The 25,418-nt window shown below is 35.9% G+C and overlaps 1 protein-coding gene across 1 annotated transcript; it reads right to left on the bottom strand.

Moving 5' to 3' along the window:
• Positions 1-4,322: 4,322 nt before the first annotated feature.
• On the bottom strand, positions 4,323-24,126 carry PPP1R2 (protein phosphatase 1 regulatory inhibitor subunit 2). The gene is made up of 6 exons (XM_020877845.2): positions 23,694-24,126; positions 15,256-15,363; positions 13,184-13,261; positions 12,526-12,626; positions 8,321-8,488; positions 4,323-6,738 (listed from the first exon to the last, which is right to left on the bottom strand). The coding sequence occupies exons 1-6, from the start codon at positions 23,813-23,815 to the stop codon at positions 6,692-6,694; spliced, it is 624 nt and encodes a 207-aa protein (XP_020733504.1). The 5' UTR covers positions 23,816-24,126; the 3' UTR covers positions 4,323-6,691.
• Positions 24,127-25,418: the final 1,292 nt, after the last annotated feature.

The following is a 25,418-nucleotide window of genomic DNA, read 5'->3' as shown; positions in this document are numbered from 1 at the left end:
GGAAGCAGAGTAATAATGTTTAAGTAATGGAGCTAAATAAGTCCCTGAATAAAGGATGCTACGGATCTACCACAAATATGTGTGTGCTAGGTTGCTTCAGTCATATCTGACTCTTTGCGACTCTATGGACTATAGCCCGCTAGGCTCCTCTGTTCATGGGATTCTCCAGGCAAGAATACTGGAGTGGGTTGCCATGCCCTCCTCCAAGGTATCTTCCCCACTCAGGAATCGAACCCGAGTCTCTTAAGCTTCCTGCATTGGCAGAGGCAGGGTTTTTACTACTAGCACCACCAGGGAAGTCTACATATATAATAGAGGTAGAGTCAAAGGGTATACTAATGGATGGTTTCGCCTATTTGAGAGAATGAAAGGAGTCAAAAGTTGAGAAATAATTGGGTGCTAAGTTATTTGGGGGAGAATGTGCAGGGGACAGAGAAATTAATAAAGATAAAAGAGCTCAGTTTTAGATGTATATTTGATATATGTGAGACATCATTTGTAAGCAATAGACATCTGAACCCTCTGTTGTTATCTTTTGATCTTGGCCACAGTAATTGCATACTTTTTTCTCTAAGCATCTTCTATTTACTTTTTTATGTACATTACCCAGCAAATGCCTGGGTAATGGTGCTTCATACATATTTAATGATCTTCTCAAAAATAAAGCTTTCTCCTTAACTTTACGTTTATCAGTATGTCCTCATTCAGATTGTAAAACTTCAGATGTTTCTAGTCTAGGTCTTCGGAACAGTGTTTGAAACTTAAAGTATACTAATCTGGGTCCAATTCATTTTGCAGTCTGGCCAGCTTCCCACTACCCCACCACTCCCATAGCTGGTTTTAAAAATTTAATTGTGAGTCTCTTTTTCTTTTTTTGCATATAGGGTTATCGTTACCATCTTTCTAAATTCCATATATATGTGTTAGTATACTGTAATGGTCTTTATCTTTCTGGCTTACTTCGCTCTGTATAATGGGCTCCAGTTTCACCCATCTCATTAGAACTGATTCAAATGAATTCTTTTTAACGGCTGAGTAATATTCCATGGTGTATATGTACCACAGCTTCCTCATCCATTCATCTGCTGATGGGCATCTAGGTTGCTTCCATGTCCTGGCAATTATAAACAGTGCTGCGATGAACATTGGGGTGCACGTGTCTCTTTCAGATCTGGTTTCCTTGGTGTATATGCCTAGAAGTGGTATGACTCAGATGTATAGAACAGACTTGTGGACTCTATGGGAGAACCCGGGGGTGGGATGTTTCAAGAGAACAGCATCGAAACATGTATATCTAGGGTGAAACAGATCACCAGCCCAGGTTGGATGCATGAGACAAGTACTCAGGCCTGGTGCACTGGGAGGACCCAGAGGGATGGGGTGGAGAGGGAGGTGGGAGGGGGGACCGGGATGGGGAATACATGTAAATCCATGGCTAATTCAATGTATGACAAAAACCACTGCAATGCTGTAAAGTAATTAGCCTCCAACTAATAAAAATAAATGGGAAAAAAAAAATTTAATTGTGATTTATCAAAGAAAAAAAAAAAACCCACCAACTCAAGATGCTCCCACTTGAGGAAGGACGGACTGCTTTTCAAAGTCAGCACTGGACCAGAGCACATTTCCTGATAGTTTCAAACTACAGTGGGGCTCCTGTTAATTGTGGTCTCGACCCAGACCCTCCCAACCCACCTCCTTTCCCCCAATTAGACTTAGGAAAAAATAAAATGGCAGCAGAAGCTTAATTTGCAACAATTCATAAATCTGCTTCAACTTCTGCAATTCAACATTTTGGATTGAGTTCTGCTTAAAAAAAAAAAAGTCATTTAATATTGTTGATTTCTGTGGTGTCTATCTTGCTTAGTAACAGTTTTGTTACAGGTCACTAAAGAAATTTTACTTTCAAGTAAGTTGCATAAGAATCTGCCATATAAAAAGGTTGTGCTAATTATAATTAGCCTAAGCTTCTCTACAAGAAAGGCCTCCTCAGAATTAGATAAGAGTGTAGCTTATTCCTTCCTTGTTCCCCCAAAGTGTGCTCTCTGCTCCGTAAATATGTGTAACTTTTAATATATTTAAAGGCAGGGCAAATCTTATGTCCATACTTCCCAATTAGCTTGGCATGATGCCCTACAATAAAAGTGCTTGAGTATTTTTCACATGGGCATCTCTTTTACAAAGGAAGATGAAAGTATCTTTTAACTTATGTAAGAGATACTGCCAATACCAGGGTGTGTAACTGAACAAGTATATAAACTTTCTCATTCCTATGGTTGTAGGGTCTATTACTCATTAATGCTTTTTCAGGTTGAATCATTTATTAGATCAAGGCATACAGCCAAGTTGCTTATAATCCCTTGCCTAAAAAGTGAGGTCAAATGATGTTAAGATACCAAAGATCAGCCTGTACAATCCTCTTCTATTTCTAGTCAACAGTCATCAATCCAAAGGAATCAAAGAACAAAAAATGTATAATCTTCTTCCAATCCCAATAATTTCCATTGGTAATAGAACTGAAATGCAAAACACTCACTTGGCAGACTTACTAAAAATTTCAGGTTGGGCAGTTGAGATAAAATCATGACTAAACACTTGCCAAATCCACCCTCACTTGCCTCCTTTCTCAGCATTACCTCCCCCAAATAATTCCTCAAATAAAAAACTACATGAGTCAACCCCAAATTTGAAGTGTAGGAGCCAAAAGCCCCTAACACCTCTCCCCCTAAACACCAGGGCAGCTAACCAAGGCTTAGGGGTGTGAGCCACAGACCAGACACACTTGCTATTTGCTTTTATTTTTCCAGTGAGTAGCAGATGTGCTCCTGTCAACCAGTTATGTGACATGATGGGGAGGACAAGGCATTTAGGAAATTTGCTTAAAGCAGCAAGTCTTTGAGCAACAGTCCTATCAATACTAAGCTGTAACAGCTTATAACCAAACACATCAACCACACCCTCATCAGTCCTGGACATATATAGTTTCTTGCACAACTTACTAAAAATTAAGTCTTACGCCTAGCAAATTATATACAATCCATAATGTGCAGTTATTGCTATCATGTCTTCCATTAATGATACACTGGTCTCTTTTAAGAAGTTCACTTTTAATGTATTAAGAGGCCCTAGCTGATTTCTTTGGGAGAAGGCAATGGCACCCCACTCCAGCACTCTTGCCTGGAATATCCCATGGACGGAGGAGCCTGGTAGGCTGCAGTCCATGGGGTTGCTAAGAGTTGGACACAACTGAGCGACTTCACTTTTCACTTTCATGCATTGGAGAAGGAAATGGCAACCCACTCCAGTGTTGCTGCCTGGAGAATCCCAGGGACGGGGGAGCCTGGTGGGCAGCCGTCTATAAGCAACTTAACAGCAGCAGCTGATTTTTTTACTCCTATCCGGGATGCTGCTTGAGGGACAAAGGAATTTGGTGTGGTTGTGAAGAGTTTTTGAAAAACAGTAAGCTTAAAAAAAAAAAAAACACACTAAGTTAAATCAAATTTTAAACAGGTTCCTTAAGCAGCATGTCTCAGACTCTTTTAATATGATGATGGGCATTATTATAAATCTGGGGGGTAAGGGAATAAAGTCTACAGCAAGTGCAAAGCATATTTGCTCACAGAATTCTTTTCATGAAACATGTTGTAGGACTGAGAGTTTCATGGCACACACCGAGAAATGCTGGCTTAGGCATGTGTTTATACAGGCTAGCTTGGTACTTCCTTTGTAACACAGAGTCTATGAAAAAAAAATCATGCTCTGTGTTTGAAGCATCCTGTTTAGAAACAAACTTGTGGAACACAACCTAATCACATGCATTTACACATCTCCTGCCACAGTATAATTGTGCTTTTAAGATTTTTCCAAAATGGTGAGTAAACCTCAAATAAAACTTCCAAATTTCTTCAGATTAAAGTAATATAAAAACTCAAACTAAACACTTGAAAAATGTTACTCCTAAAGCACACAATGTGTATCAATAATCCAAATGAAGTTTACTTATAAGGTACAACTTCAAAAATGAGGGAATTTCTACACCTAAAAAGGCATGAATAGCAAGTATGAAGTTTAGTTACATCCTGTCATTTGGCATGTATGAAACATGGAAACCGAAGAATTTGGCCATGAATATTTTCCTCACTTAGTAAGATATCTGTTCTGCATGGTTGTTTTGAGGATTATACCTTAAGACACCAAGCACAACGCTGGGCAACTAAACAAATTATCACAGTGCAGTCCAAGACCCTCTTCTGGTATCCACAACACTTGGTAATAGAACTTGAGACCTGGGTAGCAAGAAAATAAAATCCACACACAAGCAATTGTCATATGACCATATTTTATTACAATATGTTCAGTGTACTAATGTTAAGAGGAAAAAATGTAAACAAAATGAAAGTCTAGGGAAAAATGGCACTTTGCTTTAATCTTCAATTTGAGTTATTTTTAACAATCCATTTATACCATTTTATGTCTCAGTTTTTAAAGAGCATCACTGCTGAATTTCAGACTGAAAAATGAATACACAGAAAAGATGACATCAAGAGTTAAGCAGATAAGAGATACTGATTAAAAAACTGAAAGTAAAATCTACTTTGGCTACAACTGAACACTGACAGATAACTTTCTCCAAAGGAAAATATAACTTGAGTCATAAAGGTTCATTTTTTGTATAGTTCAATACCACGTCAATTAGGAACTCATGACAATGATAACAATTTTACTCAGTCACATTTGATTACCTAAAATTCTACTGAGCATGCTATTTGCCATGTCTTATTCCTCTGAGATAACTATTTCCAGAAACCAGAAATACAAGTTTGCCTGTGATTGAAGTTTCAAGAAATAATTTGTAGAAAACACCAAAAGGATCAGTTGTTAAAGTTCCTACCTGTTCTTCACTGTATAGCAGCTATTTCTACAAATAAAGAGCACATGAATACTTCCTAAGAACTTGAAATGAGAAAACCAAAAACAGAGATCTGTGTGTATGAACATATGTACACATATATATATAAGCTTAAATACCCCCAGACAACTTTAAACAGGTAAGAATACCTCAATATTTTAAATTCAGAAAGCAGGGATAAACACTGTTCAGTTTATCCCTAAATCAGTGGTACTACTAGCTTATATGTTTTAGTTAGAACACTATACGTGCAGTTCAGAAGTACTGATTAGATGCCATTAAAAAAGAAGACATCCAAACTAATAAAAACATTCTTCTAACAGTATATAGTTCTCCGACTTTTTACTTATTTTGACATTTGATATTTCCATAACCTTGCAAGTGGAAGATAAGCTGCTCAATTCAAATATACAATATACAGAAATTACTTAAAAAGTCTGTTCATATAATGGATTCTTTCAGTACTAACAAAAAATTAAAACACAAATAATTGACTAGAAATGTAAGCTAAGATACACAGGAACTGCACTTCATTTTAGGGGGAAAAAGTTCAAATCTTATTGTGTTAGAAGAATAAAGAACATTTGTCATAGTATACATTATCATATTCCCTTAAAGCAGGAACTATTTTAAGCTTTTAAATTAAAAAGTGTTCAGAATTCTGTTTATACATTCAGGAACTATCATCATATCACTGGTTACACACAATTCTCTCATCATGCAAAAAAACCTCAGTTGTTTTCTAAGGTCTAATTAAGTCAAACAATAAACTAATAATAGCACTTTAATTAGCAAGCTGAAGTCAGAGACATGTAGAAAATTCTGCAGCTGAATTGTATTTCCTGTCTAGTACTGATGCAATTCATTTTCTCCATGTATTAGAAGAATGAATAGGCATTAATAGTCAAAGTAAAGATTTTCATTATTGCAGCAAATGACAGAGTAAGTGAGAAAAGGAAAAGCTTCCAATGTCATGACAATCTTTATGATCCTTTGTAAAGGTAAACGATTCTGTGTGTATGTGTGGAAAGGAATAAGAGACAAAGGCAGGAGTTTAACACAGGTATATAAAGAGAATGCTGAAATTAGAATTATATTTATTGAAAGACTGATCTGAAGTCTGCCCATGGAGTGTACAAAAAAAGTCAGAGCAGACGTTAGTGCAAATTTAACCTGACAATTTATTTATGGAAAAAAACTAATTTTGATGAGATCCTTTCCTTGTAAACATAAAAGAAACTCAACAGGAATTTTAAAGGTAGTATGCCAGAAAATGCAACAGTAACTCATAACATAATCCTTTTTAATTAAACAGACAAGTTGAAGACACATGTTAAAATACTCTTCAGACTGAATATATTTATCAGCCTATATGATCTGCTGTTCTAACTGGATTTTGATTTTTTAAAAACCCAACCTTTTATAAGATCTGTCACAACTAGAAGTGAAGAAAATAAATTAGATCCCCTCTCCCTCCCCAAAAGATATTAATTTCTAAAGCATAAAAAGCTATATATCTTATACAAATTAACCAGTGTTCTTACAAAAGTAACGTAGTTTTGAATGACATTATGCTGTATTTTGGTGAAGTACTAGGCACAAGAATATATGTATCAATTAGGCATTTTCATTCTAATTAGTCTCAAGTTATTTTATTCTTGGCAATATATAATAACTGGTACGTATTTTGGTACTTAAGTCATGAATTGTAGAGAACAAGAAGCAGTATATTATAGTAACAGAGTTTGTATTTGACAATTACTGTGTTGAAAAAAATCTCTTCTATGAACTCTGTGATTTGTTTTGCAGTTGGTCACTTGTAGCAGATCCTGTAATGATAATAAGAAAAAATAGCAACATCAATTTGTTTGTTGACTACTGCCAAACTTGGAACCACCTGAGCTAAAGTTCCCTTCCACTGCTACAGATGATAAACGAATAGGAAAAAAATCTAAAAAACAAGTAAGACATCGTTCATGCAGACTGAATAGCAAAGAATCTGTATACCCTGTAATAGTCTAAAGAACAGAATAGGTATATCTACTTAGTGGTAGGACAAACAGGTCTCACATTGAACACTTCTTTGAGTAAGTCACAAAAGAAAAGCTAAGAGTTTATTACAACTCAAATATTCAAAGTTATAAAAGATTTGCATTTATGATATAAAAATGGCAAAATATTCCCTCAGAGTCTAAATATACCACAGACAAAGGCCAAGGTTATTTTTCAAAAGGTGTGGCTTAAAAAAGAAATCCCTTTGGCACAAAAGTGCCAGCACAAATTTCCAATAGCAAAGGAGGGGTATTCCCAGTGCTCTGTTAGAGCTGCTACAAAATGGATATTGAAAGTTGGGAGTAGAAACTGATGAAAAGTTATAACCAAAGAAATATTTATGCTGAATACAACAAAAGAAATCACCAAGATACACAGATAGGACACCTAAAAATAGATAATAAATTTAAAAAGAAAAGAGAGATATATAGCAATAATCACTCCAGATAGTTTGTTCACGTTAAACATAAGCTAAACAGAATATGTGAATAAAATCAAAAGGAAGTGCTAATCGAAAGGAAACAAACTGAAAAGCAAAAGCATTAACATGGACCAAAAAATACTGTAATCTAGATGTTATAATGAGACACAGCCATTGGGTTCTTCCATAGAAATCACTTACATTTCATATATGCTCACCAACACCATAATATAGTAACTATTTACTTCCCTAAAACTTAACCATCTAAGGCACAACACATAAAAGCAAGCTACATCTTCACTCAAAAGTACCAGTCTGCAGTACAGAGTAGGCAGGTGGGCACAAAATCTGCATTAATGGTACAAAAGATTCATCTTTGTTGAATGCCAGAATAAGTTTATTAAAAATAAATAAAACAGATTTCCTTTGATTGATCAAGAGTTGGTAGGCTGCAGGGGCAGGTTGTTTGAGATGTAAAAACAAAACAAACAAAAAACTGGCCAACAACTTGTCAACCCAACAGTCAAGAGTCAATACTGGAAGGATATGACATACTTTACACCTGAAGGGATGTCAAAACGTATCTTCCATGTTAAAAACCTGTTTCTTTAAAAAGTTTAAACTTTAACTGACTTTGTTACGACAAATAAAATATGATCCGAAACATTAAAAATAAAGTATATCTTACTATGAAGATAGACATCACTGCTTAAAGCCAGTAGACCAAACAATACAGACATATAGCACAACCTATGTTCTTAAGACAACTTGAGTATAAACACATAAGTTTCAAACTGGCCCATAGGGGTTGAAGTTTTCTAAGCTTTTGGCATAAAAAGTGAATTGTAGCAAAATTTTCTGAGGTTCTTCAAGCAAAAATAAATTACTTAGGCACAAAAGATCACAAGTGTCTCAGTGATATTTTCAAAACATCTAACCTTGACTTGATTCTTCCATATTCATGCTTTCTCCAGCTGCAGTCTCTGACATTTCTTCATCCTCCTCCTCATCATTTAGGTCTTTTGAGATTAATTGTCTAGCTAACTTAATGTTCAGTCCTTCATTGTAGTGAAGCTTCCTTTTCATTTCAAACTGTCGCTTTTTTTCTACAAGTTAAAAAAAAAAAGTAGGCATAGGAAGTCTTTAGCTCCAAGACTGGCAAACTACAGCCTGTGTCTATTTGGTAAGTAAAGTACGGACATTACTGGAACACAGTCACACAGTACGGACATTACTGGAACACAGTCACACTCATTTGTTTTTGTAATGCTTAAACATACTTTTGTACTCAGTAGCACAGTTGAGCAGCTGCACTAGAGACCATATGGCCCTCAAAATCTGAAATACTTACTGCCTGCCTCTTTACAGAAAAAGTTTACCAACCTCTGCCTTAGATGGTTCATGTCCATCTTAATGGGAGACTAAGAGCTATCAGTAGTTACATTTGTAAGGAAATGTAAAGATACAGGAAAATTCTCCAGGCAGAGTTGAACGGGATAAAGGAAAACTATAATACCATATACATACTATGTACAAAGCCTGCATGCATGCACATGTGCATACACACACATACAAAATAAGACTCGGCAATTAACAGTCATTAATTCTGGATCAAGGAATAATGGGGTGATTTTAGTATTCTCAAATTTTCTATTCTTACAATGAAAAAAATTTAAAAATGCTTATTATCCATGAAGTCATCACAGAAACATAAAAATAGCTGTAAATCAACATGACCAACCATATTTTATCAATAGATAGCACTTTAAAGATCTACTGTTTATCAAGAAATATTTTAGAATTTCTTAGACCTGTAAATTAAAAAACAAAAAGGGATTGACATAAAATTGCCACTGTTCATTTTGCAAAGAGCATTAAAATTCACTCACCATAGGTTTATTACCATATTCATAAATATATTTTAATGCCAAAAAAGCATAAGAGAAATCTCTCAAAATAACGCTATTCAAAGTACTTTCTAAATGTCCTCTAATTCCCTCTCTCAAACCTTCAACTCCCACAGTGGAAGCATGGAGTATTAACCACTGAACCATCAGGCAAGTCACTCCAAGTTTTTAATCATCTACACTTATGTCTTAAAAATAGGTATTTACAGTTCATGTCACTACTGATCAAATACTTTCCAGCCTCTATTTGGGTTGTGAGAGGAAAGTTCTGAGATCAACATCTGTATCATCATCCCAAAAATATTTGTTTCAAATTACCAAGATCTTGCCAGGCATCTTTCTTCTTTTCTAAGTTACTTTTCTGATTTTACTCTCTGAGAGTATCGTATTTTAGAAGTAAAATTTAAAAAAAAAAATTAATAAAAGACCAAATCCTTATGACTAAATTTTTAGTGATGACTTTCAGATGATGTAAAAGCCAATACTAAAAAACAACAAAAATTAGTTCTAACTGCCTCCAATACCAGATATATTTACTAAAAAGGTAAGGCTTTTTCTCAGTACAAAACAACACACATTCTCTTTAATGTAACTTGGAAAAAAAAAATTTCTTTTAAATAGTACAATCTTAAAACATATCCATTTCATGAAACAATCACTAACATTTTATAATCTGACTTTTTTAAAAAAATGTATTTTTTATAAAGTTGAATCATATTTTGTTGCGTATGTTGTTTTCTCACTATATAATTAGAATGGCCACATCCCAGGAAGCTCAGTTTATGCCTATTGTCTAATGGAACTATAATAGTAACCCTTTCACTCTTAAAATGACCCAGAGTTCAGACAATAAAGTATATGAAGATACAGTGAAATTCTGCCACATACATAGCAGATTCACTGCATAATTTTAAAAGGTTATTGAGTTATAACTTAATCCCCTAGCTTGGTCAAAGGTTTCTGATTTCCCCCTTTGTATTTTCATTGCTTTTTATGATGTAATATACAGGTAACCCTTGAAAACTGTGGGGGTTAGGAGCACCTACTCTCCGCACAGTTGAAATCCACATTTAACCTTACAGCTGTCCCTTCATATCTGCAGTTTTGCATCTGTGCATTCAACCAGATTGTCTAGTGCTGTATTAGTATAATTGGACCTGCGCAGTTCAAACCCATGTTGTTCAAGGGTCAACTATGCATAATTCTAAGAGATACTAAACTGGGGTTTTGCTTGTTAGAGATATAGTTTTCCTTTTGGAATACTCAAAATTTGTATGATTTATGTATTCATTCTATAGAAAGCTGCTAACACAAGTGGTCTCAACCTTCTTTGAATATTAATTTTACTTATAATCTTTGTATGGCAGAGCAACATAATACAAGAGAGTACAAAACAAAAATTTTAAGGTTTCAGGCATGCCTATAATGCTAATCAACTATCCACTGAACCTGACAAGTAAATTATCTTTTTATACTTTCCTTTATTGGTTTCCAAAATATAATGCAGAATATACCAATTATTTTAAGTTATTAAAAGTATTTCCTGTGTACTAACAATATGTCAGAATCAGTGCTAAGCACTTTAAATTCTTTATTTCATTTAATGAATCTAAATATTTTAAAGCCTCCAATTTAGAAATGAGGATCATTTCTGAGGATCAGAGAAATTAAGCAAATTAGGTAAGTGACATATCTGGAGTATAAACTTTGATTTGTCTGATTCCATAGCCAATATTTTAATTGTTATGCAACTAGTTACAAGATAAAATCCTCTAAGACTGTTTTCAATGAACAAGGGTGTTCAGACACGTAATTTGTTTAAAAGCATTAAAAACATATGTATCAGTAATTCTACTCCTGGGAACTTGAAAAACTTGTGAAAACTGTAACTAGTAAAATGGTTCCCCCTGCTGGTTAACTCGTGGAACTACAATTTGAGGGGAAAATTCCTTAATGAAAACTGGTGATAGAAGTAATAAAAAAAATTTGGTTCTCAATAGATGATGTTTTCAGAGAATAAGGAATTAACAAGCTCAAGGAACAATTTCTATCTGAAAACTCTTTTCAAGGGCCTCATGGGGTATATTTTCAGAAAACAGGAAGTCACCAAGGGCAGAAGATATAGTATCATAATATAATACAACCTGAGATTATGCTGTATATAAAATTTCTCTCTTGTATAGCAATTAGGCTCAGACTGTTGCTGTTTGTTTTTAATTTTTTTGGCTCAGATTGTTTAGTTCAATAAACTACATTCTAAACATGATAGGAGGGAATAGCTAATTTTACCTTTGTAGCTGCACGACAAAAGATCCTGACAGCTAACTAGCAAATATTTGCAATCTTAATTCTAGAGTTTCTAAACTTCTTTACAATACAGATAGTTTCCACATTTCAAGGCTTCAATTAATAATCTCTTTCTAAAGGGTTTTTTTCTTTCATGCATCCTTTCACCCTATACATAGGCTTGGTTTTCCCTTTAAGAATAATTGAAAACAAATTATATATGCAATTTTTAATTCTTGAGGTGATATGTTCACATGCTTCAAAATTACAAGGAGCAACAAAGTGAAACATCTTTCTTCTTTCCTTACCTCCACAGATAAGCACTAACACTTTTAAAAACAGGAACATGAATAGGTAGAAATGCTAACTGTGTATGCACCGTATGGACTAAAAAAGCCTTTTACATCATTGTTGACAGGACTATTTTTATCTCCTTTCTTATGACACTACTGTTCTTTTTGTTGAATGGGACCTAATAAAAAATCTTTACTCCAATTCTGATTCATCTGATAAACTTAACCACTGTCTTTTTTTTTTTTTAACCAGTCTTAATACAGAAAAAACTATAAGCAATTAGCTCTTACTGTGACCCACTTTAAGATTATACAAACACTCAATGATTCTAAATGCATTAACTTAATAAACATTCACTGAGCATCAGCATCTACCTCAGAGAAGTCAATGGGAACCCACTCCAGTACTCTTGCCTGGAGAATCCCAGGGACAGGGGAGCCTGGTGGGCTGCCATCTATGGGGTCGCACAGAGTCGGACACGACTGAAGCGACTTAGCAGCAGCAGCAGAGCATCTACCTAGTATAGATGCTTAGTACAAAGAAAGGAACACTTGTAATCACTTCAGAGATGCCAATATTTTCTTGAAATGAGGGGGGACAAAGCTGATATACAATAAACCTACATGAGTAGAATCTGAGTTAAAGAAATGAACTACCTCGTTCTTCAGGTGAGAGTTCACTATCCTCATCTCCACTGCTTTCTTGTTCACGAACTCGATACTTTGGTTCCAAGCTTTCAGCAGCAGCAGCAGTTAATCTATATAATAATAATTTACAAAGAAACCAACATTATGACTGCCTTATATTAGTTGAGTGTCTTATTCAACTTTTGAGCCTCATAAAAACATCTAAAGAACATTAGTATGCTAGCCACAACCTGATTGGGGGGGGGGGGTGGGGAGCCAGAGAACGGTAATGGGTATAGAAGACAGTAAAGAAGAAGAGTGGAGACAAATCTATGAACAGCAAAGAAATAGAACTTTTTTAGGAATTCAACTTATTTTCACCTGTCTCACTTGTATCTTTAATGCCCAGGTGGCAGGATATTAAAAAAAACCACAAAACAAAGAACTTCTATGCAAGAAATCAACAACAGGGAATCTGTGTACCAGCTTCTGGTACTCATCTACACACTTTGATTTTAACCTAGAAATAAGACTATACAGGTTGCTATGAACAATCCAGATAAACTTACTTCATTTAGCACATGCTTTTTATTTACACCTGTACAAGTAAAGTAAAATGTCTTTAACTCTGCAAAATTAAACACAGCTTTATAGTTGTGGAAAATGCTTTATAGTTATCAATACTTACTTCCGAGCTAAGATATCTGGGGTCAGGGCTTCAGTGGTTTCTGAATCACTCAATGCATCTTCATCATCAGCTACCATACTAAGATGACAAACACGTTATAAATTAATACCTGAACTATAATTTTTCAAGCAGGAAAACAAGGTAGAGAACATAATTCTACTGACCATAGTATCAATATATTTATGGCTCTGTTGTCATCTTTGAAGTATAATTTTAAATTGTTTCTATTCAATGCAAATACTTAAAAGTATAGCACCAATCAAGAAAAGCCTACAAGTAATTAAAAAAAAAAAAAAACGAAACTACTGCAATCATGAAAATAAATATTGAAAACTCAAATCATCTGGAAAAAAAAGAAACCAACACTTCAATTATTCTATACAGTAGGAGGGAACAATTAATGCAAACGAAATCCCATCTGGTTTCAGAATATGTTCTGTACACCAACCTGGCTTCCCTGGTGGCTCAGACAGTAAAGAATCTGCCTGCAATGGAGACCCAGGTTCAGTCCCTGGGTTAGGAAGATCCCCTGGAGAAAGAAATGGCTACCCACTTCAGTATTCTTGCCTGGAGAATTCCAGGGACAAAGGAGCCTGGTGGGCTACAGTTCACGTGTTGTAAAGAGTCGGACATGACTGAGCAACTAACACTTTTCTTTTCACTGAAGATAAGACACAAATGATCTATGCAGATACAGGTTAAGTAAAATAACAAAATTAGATCCTAAGACCTAGTAAGTTAAAAAGTTATTTAGCTTTCCCAATCTACTTTCTAATGAAAAATTCGCACTCCACTTAATAGCAAAAAAATGGTTATCTTTATTATTTAAACAGTTTTAAAATAATGGCTACAAGCTGATTTTTTTTTGGAACGTGTTTGATCTTAATTTTTTTAGGATATGCATCTCCAAGCAACACAGATAAGGGATAGACATCCCTACCTTCACTGAAAAGGAAGAAAGCATCAACTTTGGATTCTGGTACAATGAAACTCTTAAGATATGTTTTAAAGTATACATCTGTAATTAGGAGCAAATGAGGAGGATCACTTTCATAAATGATATGTCTATTTCTTCCCTCAAGATTTATTGTTTCAGTATCTGTACTCCTATTTCACTATGTCCTCCCTTTGTCACAATCTTCATGTTTATTCTTGTTTTTACTGTTTTTGCTATCATCAAGTTATTTCAATTTATCTTCCAAAGTTTCATCCATTGATTTAAAACAATTTAACTCTTATTAAAAAAAAATTTATCTATTTAGTTATTTATTTGGCCGCACCAGGTCTTAGTTGTGGCATGTGAGATCTAGTTGCCTGACTAGGGATCAAACCTGGGACCCCTGCATTAGGAGTGCAGAGTCTTAGCCACTGGACCTCCAGGGAAGTCCCTCTTAAGTCTGTTTTAATAGTAACTTCTGGATTTCTGTCGTCTCACTTCAGTGACAAACATAAATATTTCAGTCCTGAAAATCTTTTTTCTATACAATCTAGGCATGATCTGAATTAGGTATTTTCTAACTTGTTTAGAAACCCATTATGTTTACTGGTGCATTAGTCTTCATACTTACTACAGCCACACACTATCATTTTAAAATTCATTAAAAAAAATTCTGGAAGACTCTAACAATTCCAATGCAATTACATGAACTACAATATCATTTAGTTAAAAAATAAGGACATGAGATAGCAGGTAATGTCCACTTCTTTTTGCATGGGTTAAAAAAGAGTTAACCATCTGTGAAATTATCCCTTTTCTGCAAAGAGAATGAATAAGCTACTATCTACTTAAGAAGACGCAAACAAGCCTAACTCTCGTCTTCCTTTTTACAAATAGATTACTTTAAGGAAGGCAGAAGTCACTAATCTTAGCATATCATTAGCAGCTAAGGATGACTGAGGTGCAATAAATATACATCTAATACTATAACTGTAACGTAAAAAATGGATTTCATAAAGTTCCATGTTATTTATACTATTACACAAAAATAGGCAGGTGGGTTATTAATTAGTGTTCCAGTAACAAATATAAAAAAAAACCAACTGAGAAAAGGAATGCTGTGCACAAACACTACCTGTGGTAAGGAGTGCTAGGCTCGTCTATCTTCATTAAACCGTAGTCTTTGTCTGCTGGATGATAGGTCGCTAGGATGTTCATTTCATCCCACTTCTGGGACTTTTTACTAAAATAAAAATTTTTAAATTTTCCTTAATGTTGTAAAAGACAAAAAAAACCCAAATCTCACATTTCAATTTCTACTTGACTGCTAACTTCTATTTTTATATCTACTTTCTTGGAATAGAAACTAACTTGGGTAAAAGCTGTAAGTAACTACAATAAAACGCAAGTAAATATTTTATAGAATACTTAGTGCCCACATATTAAAAACACATCACAGTTGTTCTGTGGGGTATTGGTTCCAGGACCCACACAGATACCAAAACCGAAGGATGCTCAAATCTCTTCTATAACATGGTGGAGTATTTGCAGGTAATCTTGTATACCCTCCCATATACATTATATCATTACTAAATTACTTATAGTACCTAATAAATATAGTCATAAATACAATATGAAAACTATGCAAATAAACAGCTGCTGGCACACGGTAAATTCAAGTTTTGGTTTTTGAAATTTTCTGGAAATTTTTTTTTCTAAATTATTTTTGATCCATGGTTGGTTGAATCTCAGGATGCAGAAACTGTGGATACACAGGAATACTCAGATTCTTCACTGGGCATTCAAAAAACTATTATGACATGTTTAATCTTCATCTAGCCTATAGAACAGCAAAAAATGGAATTTATACATTGCTTGATATCAACAGTTAAGGATATGGATCCATCATACATTTTTAACAGTTTGGTGAAAAAAACACAACAGGAATATTTTTCTTGGCCTAATTTTTTTTAGCAGTATCCATAACAATCAATGGAGAAGGAAACGGCAATCCACTCCAATATTCTTGCCTGGAAAATCCCATGGACAGAGGAACCTGGCAGGCTACAGTCCGTGGGGTTGCAAGAGTCAGATATGATTTAACAACTAAACCACCACCAACACGATAACAATCAAAAGAATCAGAACACAAAACTACAGAGAAAGTCTCTCTAAATTCAGATACTATTAATGAAGATTTAGATTGTACATAAACTTATAGTTCAGTTTTCTAAAATTTTATTTTTTATCTTTTTATTCTTTTTTTTATTTGCTGAGAAATGGTATATTCAGATCACCTGAGATAAATCTACTTATGAAAACTAGAAATGCTTTCTAAGTGTTTTATGAATATCCATTAGTATCCATCCAACAAAATACTTGCACAACTACTAAGGTGATCAATAATTAAATGCCTTAATTACTTAAAAGTAAATCCTTATCTATTCATTAAAAAGGACAAAAATAACCTCTCTGCGAGTCAACAACATTGTTACACATACAATTTATGACTTGATTATATACTTGAAAATAAAACTACTTTAAAAAGAATGTGGATTTTACACAGATTCAAATCATTCTTTCCATATTTGTTCCAAAGTGATGACATTTTACTGTAGATATTTTCAATTTTCCTAAATCTTCCAATACCTGATCTTGAAATGCCCTTGAAGAAACACACTTAAAATTTTAGCATCATATTCTTTTCTTCATATTCTAAGTCATCTTAAAAATTACATGGGCCCACTCATGGCAGGTGAGCCTGACTTGACTTTCTTTTGCTTTCTACGCTAAAGTGCCCACAGTGTCCCCATTTAAGACTAAGCACTTTTTTCCTTCATATTTTTATTGTGGTAAAATATACATAACACAAAATTCACCATTTTAACCATATTTAAGTGTATAGTTCTGTGGCATTAAGTACATTCATATTATTGTACAACCATCTGCTTTTCAACACTGTCTAGGTTTGTCATCACTTTCTTGCCAAGAAGCAATCGTCTTCTGATTCCATGGCTGCAGTCACCATCTGCAGTGATTTTGGAGCCCAAGAAGAGGAAACCTGTCACTACTTCCACCTTTTCCCCTTCTATTTGCCATGCAGTAATGGGGCTGGGTGCCATGATCTTAGTTTTTTTAATATTTAGTCTTAAGCTGGCTCTTTCACTCTCCTCCTTCACCCTCACCAAGAGGCTGTTTAGTTCCTCTTCACTTTCTGCAATTAGTGTGGTATCATTCACGTATCTGAGCTTGTTGATGTGTCTCTCACCTATCTTGATTCCACGTTGTAACTCATCCAGCCCAGCATTTCTCATCAAGTGCTCAAGTGTATAGGTTACAGCAGACACCCCTGTTGTACTCCTTTCTCAATCTTGAACTAATCAGTTGTTCCATACAGGGTTCTAACTGTTGCTTCTTGACCTGCAGGTTTCTCAGGAGACAGGTGAGATGGTCTGGTATTCCCATCTCTCTAAGAGTTTTCCACTTTGTCATGATCCACACAGTCAAAGGCTTTAGTGTAGTCAATGAAACAGAGACAGATGTATCTATACTACATTACAATAAAATATTTTAAAAATAAACATATACAAAATGACTTTGTTAAGTGTGTCCTAATTGCAAAGTAAAAATAAATAATGCTAGCAATATTTAATTAAAAACAATTTTATCATTAGAAGAATGCATATGGTCCTTTGCAGTTAAAAAGGTATCCCTCAAATGCTGTAAATCTGTTCTGTAAGATAAATGATAGAACAAAAGAATTGTAGGATATAAGAAATATTTTCCTAAAATTAAGGATAAAATTTAATATGCATAACCTTAGCACCTTAACCCACTAACAATTTTGATTTCTGTATATTCTTTCCACTCCATATAACATAAGAAAAAATACCCAAGCTATCACAGCATACAAAAATATATAGACAGAACAATACATACAGTATACATAAAAATAGCTCCTACATCAGTATATGTATTTTATCATAATAAGCTGCTTATATTTTCTAGTCTTTACCTTTTTAGTATTACATGCATAATATTATATAATAAACTATTCTCCTAATGTTAAATGTTTAGAGTGAATCCAATGTCTTCCTACTTAAAGTGGAAATGTTTGTGCATATTCTATTCAGTGATATTTTTAGGGTAATTTGCTAGGAAAAGCATATCTGGGTTAAATTGAAGAGCTCTGTAGATCACTCTATGTTGCCACATAGCCTTTTTTTCTTTTTTAAGAGAGCACTGTTTGTAATGTCCCCAAATAATTACCAAAACTTTGCCAGGATTGGGCATCTGGGTATTTTGCCCACCTGAGCAGGTATAAATTGATATTTAAACACTGCTTTATGTCTGTTTCTCTGCTCATTATCTAATAAATAATGGAAAAAATGCTTATTTTACTTTCCTTGTGTGAACTGTTTGCATCCTTTGCCTATTTGCTGGAAACATTCTCATTAATTTTGAGTTATTTATAGCTACATAAATGTAAAGAACACACTCAAATTTATGAGACGGTTTAAACACATTATATATAACTCAAAGGTATATATAATTTATAAACCATATTATAAAGAACCACCTTGTTAGGTCATATAACCCAAATTTTTTGTACCTTGCTTGCCATTTACTTTCTACTATAAACAGAATTAAAGTTTTATATATCCAAAGCTTTAGTCTACTTCTTCAACACAATACTAAGAGAAAAGGAAATCCTTACACTGTCAAGATCCAGAGAAATAGTATCTTGCAAAACCATGAATTTAAATAAGGGCATAAAACAATAGACTCCAAAGAACGTTAGAAATTCTTAGGAGGAAAGTAATGAAGTCAGAGAAACCGTGACAAAGAATACCAGAATACCAGAATTAGCATCTCTTAAATTTTGGTAGAATTAACATCAGTTGAGCAACAAAACCCAGGGAGTGAATTTGAGTTTAATCCCAATACTACCACAACCATTCCTATGACCTGCACTGGGCCATTAATGCCACTTAGAAAAAGTAGGGGCACAATCACTTACACTGAAAACCTGCTGCTTTCAGTTGCTCCCTCTTGATTGGTTTCCCTGCAGCCTAAGTCTGCACCAGAAAAAGTCACCACTTGTCACTTTCACTTTGATAACTCACATGATGCTATCTCCAAGACCGACATATTTCTTGTTGCTTGTGAGTTTCTAATTTTTATCCGAGTTTGGAAGCAGGATTTTGCTTCAATGTGTTAACTTTTAAGCCCACATTTCAAAAAATGGTTCTTAAATGAAGATTCAACTTCTGTAGGTTGACAAAGTACAATACTTTAAGGCTGAACAATTAAAGACTTAACAATAAAAGCAATTAGTAAATAAAAGGTCATTTTTTGAAAACTTCAGTGAGCCTTTGACCATATTCGATATTCCTTTATAGGCAGAAAACGAGAAAGTTGAAGTATGATTACATAAAATTATGTTAAAGGAAATTAAGCACAATCTTTCCAAGCAGAATTTGCCTACATTACCTAAGACTACTACAGAATCTGAATTGAACACAGTGAATGCAAAGCATGCTGTGTACACAATCCCTTAAGTATGGAAAATTAGGTTTCTATAGAATAAGACCAACATTTGAAGTACTGTGTTAAACATTTTACATTTAGTAACTCATTTAATAATTAAACTAGGCAGGACTATAATGAATAACTCACTGTTTAAGTTACAGACCTAGTAAGTAGTAAACAGGATCTGAACCCAGGCAATCTGGCCCCATTAATAATCAGTAACCTTAAACACTTCTAATAAGACAGAATTTAGTAACACTTAACATTATATTTTCAACAATCCCAAATGCACATTTTTCTCACTTTAATATTTCTGACAACAAAATATATCTTAAAATGGATGACATCTTGTAATTGGCAGCATTTTTTTTCTTGCTGTGACATAAAATCATAGTACATCTTAAAATCAATGATGTCTTGTTTTCATGAAGTACATGTACTTACTCACTCTGTTACGTCTGACATTCACAGGTTGTTTACGATATTCAAAGTATCCAGAAAGAATGAAAATTCCACAATAATGGCGATGACAGTGGTGTTCTAGCAGTGTGCTACAGTGTACTGAGATTATCTATGCCTAATTTTATGTGGATTTACAGATTCCATCCAGTTTTATTTATTTTTTTTTTCCATCCAGTTTTAATTGAACTAACCCTCAGAAAGGGGTACCTGAAATAACTACTCATTGAAGATAACAGTACTAATGCAAAGTATAAAGAATAAGAAAATAACAGCACTGTGATATTAAAAAAAAGATGGTTTGACAAGGACTGTATTGAGTCCTGAAGACTATCTGAAATATATGGCAGTATATAAACCTCACTTTAAGTATACTCTGAAACTTGAGATATTATCTAATTGTAAACAAACATATTTGAAACATATTTCATTTTTTCCTAATAAATGATGCACAATCAAAAAGTTTAGAGACCACTGGAATAGCACATCTCAATTATGACTTAAAAACCCCTTAGTAACATCTCTTTGTGTTACATAAAACGTTCTGTTAAGTTATACCCTCTTACAATTGATGGGGTGGGGGAGTGGTTTGTGCAGAAAAGGGAAACCACCGCTGTATTTCACATGATAAAGGCACCAATAAAAGGTATGGTTATTCATGTGGATTTTGTATTTGGAAATCTGCCTACTTGCTAAAATTTACCTGTAACTTCAAAATCGATACTTAAGCAGCTTTCTCTCTCTCACACATGCAGAGAGTGGGAAAAATCTGAGTAGCCTGAACATGCACATGTTCCTAGCTAAGATTAAACCTTGTTTCAGCTCTCTTACTGTAAATGTGTCTTTTTACAGTCTATTTAGTGCCATGTTTTTTGCTTTTTTTGGTGAACTGGCTGTTCAAAATGGCTCCCAAGGATAGTGCTTAACTGCTATCTAGTGCTCCTAAGCCCAAGAAAGCTGTTAAGTGCTTTACGGAGAAAGTATGTGTTAGAAAAACTTCTTCATTCAGGTATGAGTTAGAGTGCTGTTGGCCATGTGTTCAATGTTAATGAATCAATATATATTAAATTAGGAGTCTTTAAACAAATTTTTAAAAGGTGATGAAAATGCTGTGAGCACCAGCTTACAGTAACCTATTTTTATATTTCTTCTAGGAGTAACAGTTCAGCATGAACTAATCCAACACTGTGGTGACTTTACAGAACGTAACTACTCAGAACACTGAAAATTGACTTAAATCCCTGGTCATTTTCACATTAATTAACATGAGATTATTTTGCCTTAAACTCTGGTTCCAACATTTAAAGCTAGACCATAACATTATATTTTTTTAGTTTCTGAAGTTTAAGTGCATTGTAATTGAAAGAGCTATTTATTTCAGTCCTTTATAAACAAAAGGAAAAATACTGGTTGTCATTAAAGTTAAACATTACAAAAAGCTTGTTTCAAATATGTTCAACTATACTTTCATTGTTTGCATTCAAAGAGAGTCTCATAAAGTCACTAATATTGGTTGTATGAACTGGGACATAAATAACAATGTACATTGTACTATCAAAAGAATTACTTTATTTCTTTTATAGTCATACAACACTTACCATGAAATAACCCATCCCTTTTACTACTTAGAACCAAACATCATAAACCTCAATCAATTAGGGCTTGGCAGCTCCCTTTGAAGATAGGACTATAACCTTCTAATTTAGACAAGTCAAAGTCAACCGCCCTGCAAAAGGCCACTCTTAAATGAATATGCCCTGTTAGCAGCTCCTAGAGAAGGAGCAGCCCTGGGTAAGTAAATCAGTCTAGTATAGTGGCTTTCCAGGCAGGACTTGGAAGGTAAACCCTAATCAAGACGCCAATACACAGAGTGGGGCCACCAGAAATTACAGCAGACTAAGGTTGAGAATAAACAGAAGTAGGGAAAGACAGAAGAAATGTAAGTAGCTACTTGGTAGCCAAACAGAAAGCAGCTCACGCTGGAGAATAACTAAATAACTAAAATGCCACTGAGAACCACAGTGCTGCCACCGAATACCCTGAAGTCATATAAGAGCCTTCCATAGTTTGGATTTTAGACTATCTTAGTCCTCCTGTTACAGCTATGTCTGGTAAGATTCTGTTTTTTTTTTAATCCCATTACAACCCCCAATCTGAAGCAGCTTACCCCAAAGAGAGGTTGGAAAACTGCATGCTGGAGAATATAAGGGTCAAACATCCAGGAGTAGGAGAGTTGCTAGACAAATTAAGGTCTTTAACCCCCAAAGGCCATGATTCTAAGCTATGATCTTACTTCATGTTTTCCTCAAGACAACACAAATCCCCATAAATTCACCATCACCAAACTGTAGTTCCTTTTATAGGTCTAAAATCATTTTTTTAAACAGGTGTGCCCTAGTTCCAATATTCAAAGTTTTCGGGAACATACTAATTTTAGCTTTATGACTTCACAGATTACAACAACTTTTCTTAAGCCTTATTTCCAGTATGTTAAGAGTCCTTGTATGCTAGCCCCTCTATGACTTCTAACCTAGTGTTTTTACACTATATATTACCAGTTTTCCACCTTTTTTTTTTTTCTATTGAGGACTGCACCTTGGGTATCTTTCTCTGAGCCATCAACATCCATTTCATTCTTCTAAAAGGCTGGTCTATTTTCCCATTATACTAATGTACTATAATTAATATTTCACTAGTCCTTCTTAATGGACCTTGGGGTGTTACCAATTATTTACTATCACATACAATACTATAGGCCAACATCTTTTCACATATGTATTTGCGAGTATGCAAAAGCAACTAAATTATCATGGCATCATTTTAACTTGGTACTTTCTGAACTGTTCTGAGCTTAAATATATCTTTCAAGAGGAACAAAGAGTAGAAGGCGCTCAAATTCTTGTCGCAGATTAAAAAATAATTAGCAATAAGTAGTTTTCCATTAAACATAGATCAGACTGGGGAAATGTCTGTTTCTTTTAATGCAGAGATAATGACAAACCAGGACCCAAGGGAGTCAATGGGGCACGATGCTTTTCTTTCGATAATGTTCACCTAAAAAGGAATGACCGTGGAAGAAGGGCAATTAGAAAAATGGAGAAATCTCTTTTTCGGAGAAGTCTCTTATTAGTCTACGACTGCATCTTAAAGGATTTCCAATCCAGGAAAATACACTTTAATTATTGAATTTTAGACACTAGGATACGAAGTGAAGTAAGCTTAACAGGTGAAGCTTTACAACTTCAATTTGATTCTTTAATATTCCCAATCTCCAAAAGCGTAAAGATCCTGATGTATGTTTTAAAATTATTATATATGTATATATGTTAAATACACACACACAAACACACAATAAACGTCATAGCTCCTGCCTTCTTTATAATCACTCCACCCCTAAGCCTGGCCGGCGGAGGGAGACCTGAGCCGCGCAGGGGCCGCAACTACGCAACCGCCCCGCCCGCCGGCCGCGCTCGGGTTCGGGATCTGGGGTTGGTCCGGCTGGGGGTCTGCAACGGCACGGGGGAAAGGTGGGGCTTCCCAGGCTGACCCGGTGGGCGAGCGGCCGCCCCTCTCGGCTCTCACCTCAGCTCTTCGTCGACACTCTTGCCGGGCTGTTCGGCCGAGGACACCACAGAGGAAGTCGTAGAGCTCTTGTTCTTCAGGATCCCCTTGATGGGCCGGTGCGAGGCCGTCGAGGCCGCCATTGCCTGCTGCTCCGGCGGTCGGCTCAGCGTCGCTGCTTGGCGCCGAGTTCAGGAAGGAAAGGGCTGGGCGCGAGCAGAAACTCGCCAGGCAGCCGCCGAGCCCGCCTGGGGCTGAAGCGGCCGCACCTGCTGTCGCGGAAACAGCCACCAGAGTTGCTGTCACGACACAACGACTCGGACGCTCTGAGGTCTAGCCGACGCCGCGTGGCTGGCGGCCCTCCGCGAGCCCTTGGCCACTCTAACCGTGGCCCGCGGAGAGACGCCGGCCTAGCGCCGGAACGACGCCGACGCTAATGCCAAGCGGGCCCGCCCTCTCGCGATATCTAGGGCGGGGCAGGGGCGGGGCAAGAACAATGCCAACCTCCTCACCCCGCCCCGTCCCCGAGCCCTCTTGGTGAGTTAGCGCCAACCGCGGCTGGGGCTCTGAGAGCTGTTTGACAGAACCTCAGGAGAGGTTTCCAGTTTGACTCTGTTCCGAATTGTAAATCTCTCCAAGCACCGTCGCTCCCACCACTTCATGAGGTTCTTATTAGTTCTGTATTTTTTATAGATCTGAAAATTGAGGCTCAAAGGTGACATCATTCCCCAAAGACATTAACTGACTTTCAGAGAAATGCAGTGTGTCTTTTCTTTCTTTCCATTTAACAACCATAAAAAGCTTAACTCTCCATTATAAAATCATGAAATGTCAGCATTGGAATGGTCCTTAGAGACCTATTGTGGGATCATAAAATATTGACTTTTATGAAGTCATAGAACATCAACATTGAAATAGTCTAACATTTTTTACCACTGGAAAAGCTGAAGGCTAGAGAGGAGAAATGACCTAACCACCGCTATCACAAGACCCATCTGTAGTGTGTGGTCATAAAACTTCATTCAGACTTATGCTTCTGGTCTGATATTTCTCCATTTTACCACATTCTGCCTCTGTGTTGGTAGTCCCATGGAAGGGATCGCTGGCAGAAGTTCCTAGAATGGAGGTTTAGCATCTGTCTTCCCCCCAAATCTTGGGAACTCAGTGTACGGAGCCATCCAACACTGGGTGAAATAGGCCAAAAAATTCTGGGACTGCCTTGGTCTTTGTAAGATGAGTCTCAAAAGAGAAATACAAAAAAAAAAAAAAAATACCTCCCACACACAGTCTCCCCACCTTATCTCTGCCTGGGTGTGAGTGAAAGATACCAGGGATGAGTTGGATGAGAGAGGAAAAGAGAACTCAGCGCTGTAATGGGCCAGGATACATGTAGGTCCTGGTTGTGGGTGCTGTGGCTGCTGTGAGAAGTGGGTTCTAGGGAAAGGCAGGAGTTTAAAGCCCTGGGGACACTCTTAGGACTCGGGTGTATCTAAAGTCAAGCTCAGGCCGGCGGAGTGGGTGGTATCCACTCCAGCTACACAGGCTCCTCCTTGCAGCGCCAGCACTAGAGTTGTACAGGTGGGAAAGGCAGAGGGCTCAGGTTAAGCAAGTTGCCGCCTGTTATGGGTTAAATTACGTCACCCTAAAAATGTTAGGGCTCAGACAGTAAAGAATCTGCCTGCAATGCGGGAGGCCCAGGTTTGATCCCAGGGTCAGGACAATTTCCTCGAGAAGGGAAAGGCTATC

The sequence above is a fragment of the Odocoileus virginianus genome, chromosome 4 (assembly GCF_023699985.2).
Source record: "Odocoileus virginianus isolate 20LAN1187 ecotype Illinois chromosome 4, Ovbor_1.2, whole genome shotgun sequence".
Taxonomy (NCBI): domain Eukaryota; kingdom Metazoa; phylum Chordata; class Mammalia; order Artiodactyla; family Cervidae; genus Odocoileus; species Odocoileus virginianus.
Note: the sequence above shows the minus strand (reverse complement) of the source record. Positions and strands in the feature narration are given on the sequence as shown.

Excerpts from the sequence above, each read along its gene's own strand:
- PPP1R2 (XM_020877845.2), bottom strand. The coding sequence starts at position 23,815 with ATGGCGGCCTCGACGGCCTCGCACCGGCCCATCAAGGGGATCCTGAAG. Across the intron at positions 12,627-13,183 it reads CCAGATATCTTAGCTCGGAA|ATTAACTGCTGCTGCTGCTG; the intron begins GTAAGTATTGAT and ends ATTATTATATAG. Across the intron at positions 8,489-12,525 it reads ACTCTCACCTGAAGAACGAG|AAAAAAAGCGACAGTTTGAA; the intron begins GTAGTTCATTTC and ends TTTAACTTGTAG.